At 55.9% G+C, this 7,246-nt stretch overlaps 1 protein-coding gene across 2 annotated transcripts in view; it reads right to left on the bottom strand.

The window, feature by feature from the left end:
- Positions 1–6,770: 6,770 nt before the first annotated feature.
- Positions 6,771–7,246, bottom strand: part of KIF1A (kinesin family member 1A) — a 58,924-nt gene continuing 58,448 nt past the window's right edge. For both annotated transcript variants that reach the window (XM_006893430.1, XM_006893431.1), the window contains one exon: positions 6,771–6,813. In XM_006893430.1, coding sequence (XP_006893492.1) covers positions 6,771–6,813 — 43 coding nt within the window. The remainder of the gene's footprint in view (positions 6,814–7,246) is intronic.

Genomic DNA, 7,246 nt, shown 5'->3' with positions numbered 1-7,246 from the left:
CGTCTCAGCAGGGGCCAGTTCTCGGAGAAAGCCATCATATAGAAGAAGTTGTCATGTTGGATCGAGGCAGAACCGACCCCTAGCTGACCCTCCAGCGAGTTTTTGGAGGCAGTTAATGGCACAGGAGGAAACTGCCCAACCTTCTCCTGTGGAGCAGCTGGTGGATTCTGGCGCATGCCTGCAGGGTTGTGGTGCAGGACCAGGTGAAGGAAGGAAGCCTCTCAACAAGACGACTGGCACAGTGACAGCACAATGGGCGTCAGGCCGGAGGAGATGGCGAAGACGGCACCGGAGAGGGCCGGCTTCTGATTTGTTCACGGGTCACTGGGAACCATAGTCGACACGAGAGCACCTAAGAGCAACAACAGACTACTACTGTGTGTGGCCTTTCCCTCCCCCGCTGCTTTCTTAGATCTGCCTCTTCTCCGCTGCTCACGCCCGCTAACCTCGTAAGGTTGATTCTTTGTGTACAAACCTGCCTCCGCTTTCCCCGTTTTCACTAGCCCTTTAAAACTGACCCATGCTGCTCAACACAACTTGTTCCAGGTTCAGCCACGCTGGCCGTTATGCCACTGATGGGAGGTCGTCTAGCGACACACGATGCTCCATTTTGAAATGTACCATATCATTTCTTTAGCCTTCGTCCCCTGATGGACACTTGGGTTGTTTCCAGCTCTTTGCTATTGTAAATACCCCTGCAATAAACCTCAGAATGAGAATACCAGTATGTGTTACAGGTCTTCATCCTTTGAGATATATACCGAGTACTAGGACTGCTGGTTCAATGATATTTCTGCCCCCAAGTTGGTATGAAGTGCCAAACACCTCTCCACAGAGTTTGCACCACTTCGCATGCCCGTCAGCAGTGTGGAGAGCGACAGTCTTTCCACACCTTCGCCAATTTCTTGTTGGCTGTCTTACTGAACATTACTCTTTTTACTGGAGTGAAGTATCTCATTGTAATTGTTGACAAAGAATGAAATTCTTTGTTTTTAAGTAAAAAATACAGATTATGTTTGTATAGTAAAATAGACTTTTAGCGAAAACATAGGCTTGTTTGTGAGAAAGGTTTTACCTCTAAGACTGTCACAGATGGCTTTGAATCCCCCAAATTATGTGAACTTGACTGCTTCCCAGTTCTCAGTGGGTTGACGCTTATGTGATAATGTAGTAGCCCCGTGATATGATCTGGCAATCAGTTGCAAGGAACTGGCTGGAGGCAACACCTTTACTCAGTTGCAGCCCTGATCTGTGTAAGGAGCCTTTCCCTGGGATGTGGCCCGCATCACCTCATCGCACAGGAGATAACAGAGCAGAGGAGGAGGGACTTGGAAGCCACCAACAAATGAGAGCCAGGAGCAGACCACATCCTTGGCCTGGAGTCCCAGCTACGAACCTCCCGGACCGGGGAGAAAACGGGGGCTGGGACACCGGGACATAGACCCACGGACCTTGCCCTAGAGCCAGAAAAGCAACCCTTCCCTCAGAGCTGGTGCTCAGAGTTTAGACATCTGTTCTATTAAACAGAGGAAAAGAAATATGTTGAAACCATCGTTACCACAGCGCATGAGAACTAGATTGGAATTTGGTTCCAGAATTTGGACTTTGGTGGTGTGCTGCTCCAGTGGTGCCTGGAACGTGGGTGTGATGTTTGAATCCAGCAGTGTCTGAAAAGGAAAGATTTTTTCACAATCCATAATTATTCCAGGTTCTTCGCAATGCCACAGTTTAAAGACATCACTTGCTTTCCCGTTCTGAGAACACCATGACTGGAGTCAGGGCCTCTGCAGCGACACCTTGCCTGACTTGAAGAGACCATGGCTAGGAAACAGATGCCAAGAGCAGTTCTGGTGAGAGTTCAGAGGATATGAGGAGGCCAGTGGCCACACTGACAGCAGACAGTGGGAAGCAGTGACCGTGAAACAGCCACCACAGAGCCAGGAGATGGGCATTAGGTGGTTTAGAAGGAATCCACAGAGCAGGAGAGCTGACTGCCCCGGGTCTGGGCTTACTGGCAGAGCAGGGCACCCGCAGGCGCTCACTGGCACAGCTGAGGAGCTTCGTAACCCTTGCTGAAGCCGGGCTGAGGCTAAGCCAGCTCAAGAGAAATCAGACGCTGCAGAGACGAGGCACACGGAAGGAGACCGTGGCCTCAATGGATAAGGCCATGGCCTCTGGGGTTCCAAAGGGGAGACTTGGCCTCTGAATCTCCTCAGCATGGGACTATGGCCTCCTGGGTTTCAGAGTCAGACCTTCTCCAGCTCAGCTAGAGTGTGGAGCTACCATTCATAGTGTCAGGGGACAGAGTCAGAGCGAGGGCTCAAAGTCAAGCAAGCCGGGCTGCAGTGCACCAGGGGCAGATCAGAACAGAAGAGGTGGGGTCACTACCGAGATGGATTAGAAGAACACAGCTGTCCCAGTGGGCCTCAAGTCCAAGGCCAAGAGGCTTCCACCCCAAACCAGAGTGACCACTGCGTAGCTGGTCTGAAAGAACAGGTGCTGAAAGCAAGTAAGACGATAAACCACTGAAAGGACCTTTCTCCAGACCCAACACCTTGAGCCAGCGCTTTGGACCTCTGGCCTCAAGTATGACAAGAAGCTTCTGTTTATCAGAGCCACCCAGTTGGAATATTTCTTCTATAGCTGCATGAGGTAAATACGAAACCCGCCATCGTGACATCTATTTCTACTGAGAAGTAGCCTAGAAGAGCCAGAAAGGAACCAGTTTGCTCCAGTCAGGAGGAGAGCTGGGCTGGAAGACACGCCGACAGGTGAGCAGGGATGGAGCCCGCAGGGACTCCCAGGAATAGTGTGTTGCATGGTGGGGCCGTCCAGGCACTCGGCATCTTGGGGTGACATAGTTGGTACCAGCTGACCCTCTAACCGTGCTCCTTGCTGAGATCAAAGCTCCTCCTTCTCATCCTCTGGATCAAGAACACAGACGGGCCTCTTCTGAGCCCCCCAGCTCCTTCACTCCAGCATTATCCAAAAGTCCAAGGTCACATTCCCCTACAGTTTTTCTTTTTAAAACATTCAGTGTTGTTGGTATTCTGCTTTTAAAAAAGATTTTTATCTGAAAGTTTACCAAGTAGATTGGTCTTCAGGCGTCCCTGCATGCTTTGTTTTAGAGCATTGAACACAACATCTACACTGTAGCACCCTTCCCACTTCCACCCTGTGACTGTCGTTTTCACTAACTCCTCCCGCTTCTCCTGCCTTCACAGTTTTCCTTGGGCGAATGCTGCAGTTAGACCCACCATAGTCTATAAGGCCCAAGGACGTCCCTGGAGCTCCTTGTCACCTTATGTGGTGATGTGCCATCAACTCACAGCCACCCGTCCAGCGGGTTTTCAGAGGCAGTAATCACACGGGAGGAAGGGCCCTCTGTTCTTCTGTGGGGCAGCTGGTAGATGTGAACTGCGTATCTTTGGGATTGCAGGTGGCTCTCTTATCGCTAGAGCTCCCTGGTCACCTACAGATGGGGGCTGAGAGCTGAGCCCTGGTCACCTACAGACGAGTGTCCAGGGTGCATGAGAGCTGACTCCCTGTCATCTACAGATGGGTGTCCAGGTACCTGAGAGCTGAGCCCTGGTCACCTACAGACAGGTGTCCAGGATGTGTGAGAGCTGACCCGTCATCTACAGATGGGTGTCCAGGTGCCTGAGAGCTGACCACAGGGGTGAGTTTTGCTCCAGGTTCAAAGGATGCCCTGGACCAGAATCTCAGGAGCCCCACCCAGCCTATTGGACCAGTAAGCTTGGCTGTTTCTTAAAATCTTTTTGAGTTTTGTTCCACATCCCGCTCCGCCCCCTGCCCCTGTACCCAGGACCTTCTTCTGTGGTTCCCTTTACAATGGTCAGCAGTGGCACTGGGCACCAGCTAGCTCTGGCCCCAGGGTTGTGTCCCCCTGGCCTGATTGTTGTTTCTCTGCTTCCTCCCCTCTTCCTATTTCCAGACAAGGTGAGACCAGCAGGAGGAGCCCCTCACCGCCCAGCACAGGTGGTAACACACAGGGTGTCTCCACGGGCTGCATGACCAATGCGCGTCGCCGCTCCCTAAGGCCCTACGACCTTGGCCTCCTTTTGGGAGAAGGGGTCTGAGTAGAGGCAGGACTAAGGTGGGTAAGAGGATAAGGTGGGGTCAGGTGCTGCTCAGCGGCCATCTGCCCTGAGGTCTCCCCCAAATGGCAGTCTGTGAAGGGACTCAGACCCCGAGGCTGTGGGAGACCTTGCAGCTGAGCCTCATGGGGCCCTGACCTGTCCCAGCAAGGTGCCCCTAAAAGCACCTCCAGCCAACCTGGAGGCCGTCTTGAGACCCACAGGTCTGAAGACTGAGCCTTCTTTGGGGGCTCCTAGAAAGGAGCTCCAGAAAGCCCCTTGCCCAACGTCCACACCACCATTCCTGGGCCCATGGCCACTGCTGGCCTTCTCTAGCATGGCCCTGGAACCTCTGAGCCTGAGCCCAGGGCCATGTCCTCCTCACTGGCCTGTCCACAGGTGCAGTGCTGCCCATGTGGCACTTAGCAAGCAGGATGGGGGTCCTCCCCAGCTCTCAGAGGGGCTGTGTCTGTGCAGGAAAACCATTCCTCTGACAGATGTGGACGTGGCCAGGGGAATCTTCACTGACCAGGAAGCCAATGACACCGGCTATGGTGTGTGTCCCTGGGTGAGGATGGGGCTGTCCAGTGCCCAGGGTGTCATCCAGCCCTACCTCAGCAGTGGGCCGTGGTGCCCTGCACAGCACAGCAGAAGACCCTGTAGCTGGGGTTCAGAGGAGCAGCTCTGTGTTCCTGGGGCAGGTGGACAAGCCCTAAATAAACCTTCCATCCCCACCACTGTCCCCAGGTGGGTGCCCACGACGATCACGCTGACACTTGGACGACACAGTGGCATGGGCTGCAGGAGGATCATGTTTATTTTGCACTGGACAGAGTCTAGGAGCACAGAGACAGGACAGGCCACACCTAAAAGGGCGGACGGTGGGTGGGCAGGGGCAGTGCGGAACAGGCGGGCCAGGCGTCACGTATGTACAAGGGGATCGGGCTACAGGGGAACGAGGGATGGAAAAGAGGAGACCCAGAGGACAGGACCATGGCCCAGGCCTTGGGGGAGGGGCTACCACCCCCCCCCCCAACCCTGCACTTGCCCTGACATTCAGGGACCCTGACCTGCACTCAGAGGTGCAGAGGGGACCCTGGCGAGGAGAGAGGGTGGTCACTGCAGGGCCTACAACTGTGTGTGTGTACGTATGTGAGAGGCTCCGTGAGTTGTGTGGGCATCTGAAGTCAGTGTGGACAGCCCCATCACACACCCTACACTCCTAGCAGATCACTGTACCAGCAGCTCCCCTCACAGAGGGCCCCCAGTGGGTGAGAGCCCACCGCGTCCTATAGTGTGGCCTGAGCCTGGACAGCGTCCAGCTGGGCCAAGAGGACCGCCCCTCACAGAACCCCGGATCCCAAGCACAGGAGAGCGCCAGCAAGTGTGTGCATGGACACACCAGTGGCCAGTTTCAGACTTCTGGCTAGCAGGGTGCCTCCCCATGGTGGGCCTCAGGTGCCCCAGCTCATGGTGAAGGCTGGGCCCAACCAGGCCAGCTGGGTCTGGGGCTCCACTGCTGGCAGCCACAAACCCACTGGATGCCTGTACCGCCCTGGCCAGCAGGTGCTCTGCAGGTTGGCTGGCCTCAGACACCTGGGCAGGGTTGGGGATCAGGCTGGCTGGCCTGCACCCCACACTCTTTCTGCAGGAAGTCGTGGAGGAGGCGGCTCTCAGGAAGTCACTCAATTTAACTCCCACCCTGCTGTCACCGCTACCTAGCAGCACACACCAAGATGCCCTCTGGTAGGAGGGTCATGACCCCGAGGTCCCCAGGACAGAGTCTTCCTCTGTCACTTCTGCTTCACAGATGTGGTGATAGTACTTTCCCTCCCCATGGGGTGCAAAGAAGGGGACTGTGGTATAAACACATGGGACCAGCTCCCCTGGCCCTGGTCACCCCACTCCTCGCCTACATCACAGGCCCTGGCCACCTGCCTCCCAGCCCAGCCACCATCCTTGTGATGGCCAGCTGGGGGCTCAGCACGGAGGCTCAGCCGCTAGTCACCTCTGAGGGACTTTGTGACTGCCATCTAAGACCAGTCCTGCTGTGACTGTTGTCACCTACACCCCAGCCAGGGGGATCTGCCCTGTGCCCTTGGCTACGTGCCCAGCGTGTCCAGATGAACTCAGACACTCTTCCACTGGGCTGTCTGTCCCAGTGTCAGGAGACCCAGCGCACAGGCCCTGGACGGTGCAGGGGAAAGCCCTGGGCCGCCTCCCCCCTGCTCCTCTCTGCGGTCCTTACCCTTGGGAGAGGAACACGATGAGGACACATGGAGTGCAGGAGGGCAGTCCACGGAATCTTCCAGGTCAGTGAAGGTATCAGAAATAAATACTCATAAATACAAGACTGACAGGAGTTACTTTCTGGGGGGGACTGCTCCAGTGCCACTAACTAGCCATATATTAATTATAAGTCTGTCTATCCTTAGAAAAATATTACAAGGGCAGACCCGCCGCGCCCCTGCCGGGGTTCCGCGCTTTCTTGGCTCTCCCTCCTCAGAGCAGCTCAGGAACCACAACAGGCAGAGTCAACTGTGACGGAAGGTCGGGAAGGGCCGCTGGACCAGGCTCTGGGCCTCCACCTGCACCCCCGGCGGGGGAGGGGCAGGCCAGTGATGGGACAGACGAGGGGGTGGGGGTGGGGGCAGGCCATCATGGGGGCTCCGCTCAGACCCTCATCTGCGCAGACCTCCTCCGAGAGAGCTTGGACCTGCACAAGAGTTGGGGAGACGGTCCGTGTCAGGGGCAGCACACCTTCCTGGGGGTGAGGTCCTGCACCCTTGCCCCCCACAGCTGCCATGGAGCTGGCCCAGCTCAGGGAACCCCACGTCAGGGTGGAGTTCCTCCCAGGCCAGTGGTAAATATGCAATCACTGAAGCCTTCGCTCGAGGCCCACCTTCCAGTTACCGGCCAAGGGTGTGTACCCCTCTAACTGGCCTGGCACCCCTCTCCTCCAGAAAGAGGGTCTACTCTGCTCCTGCCCTTTGCTCACTCCTCACTACCTGGAACAAAGGTGCTGCCACACATGGGGACTCCTAGAAGCCCCACAGTCTGTATCCCCTCCAGGAGGCCACCAGGTCAGAACACAGATTCTGAAACTCGCCTCATGGTCCGCATCCTCCACTGGTGTGAAGGACCCAAAG

The sequence above is a fragment of the Elephantulus edwardii genome, unplaced genomic scaffold (genome assembly GCF_000299155.1).
Source record: "Elephantulus edwardii isolate Elephantulus edwardi_28Jun2011 unplaced genomic scaffold, EleEdw1.0 scaffold00127, whole genome shotgun sequence".
Classification (NCBI taxonomy): domain Eukaryota; kingdom Metazoa; phylum Chordata; class Mammalia; order Macroscelidea; family Macroscelididae; genus Elephantulus; species Elephantulus edwardii.
The sequence above is the reverse complement of the archived record's forward strand: the minus strand, read 5'-3'. Positions and strand labels throughout refer to the sequence as shown.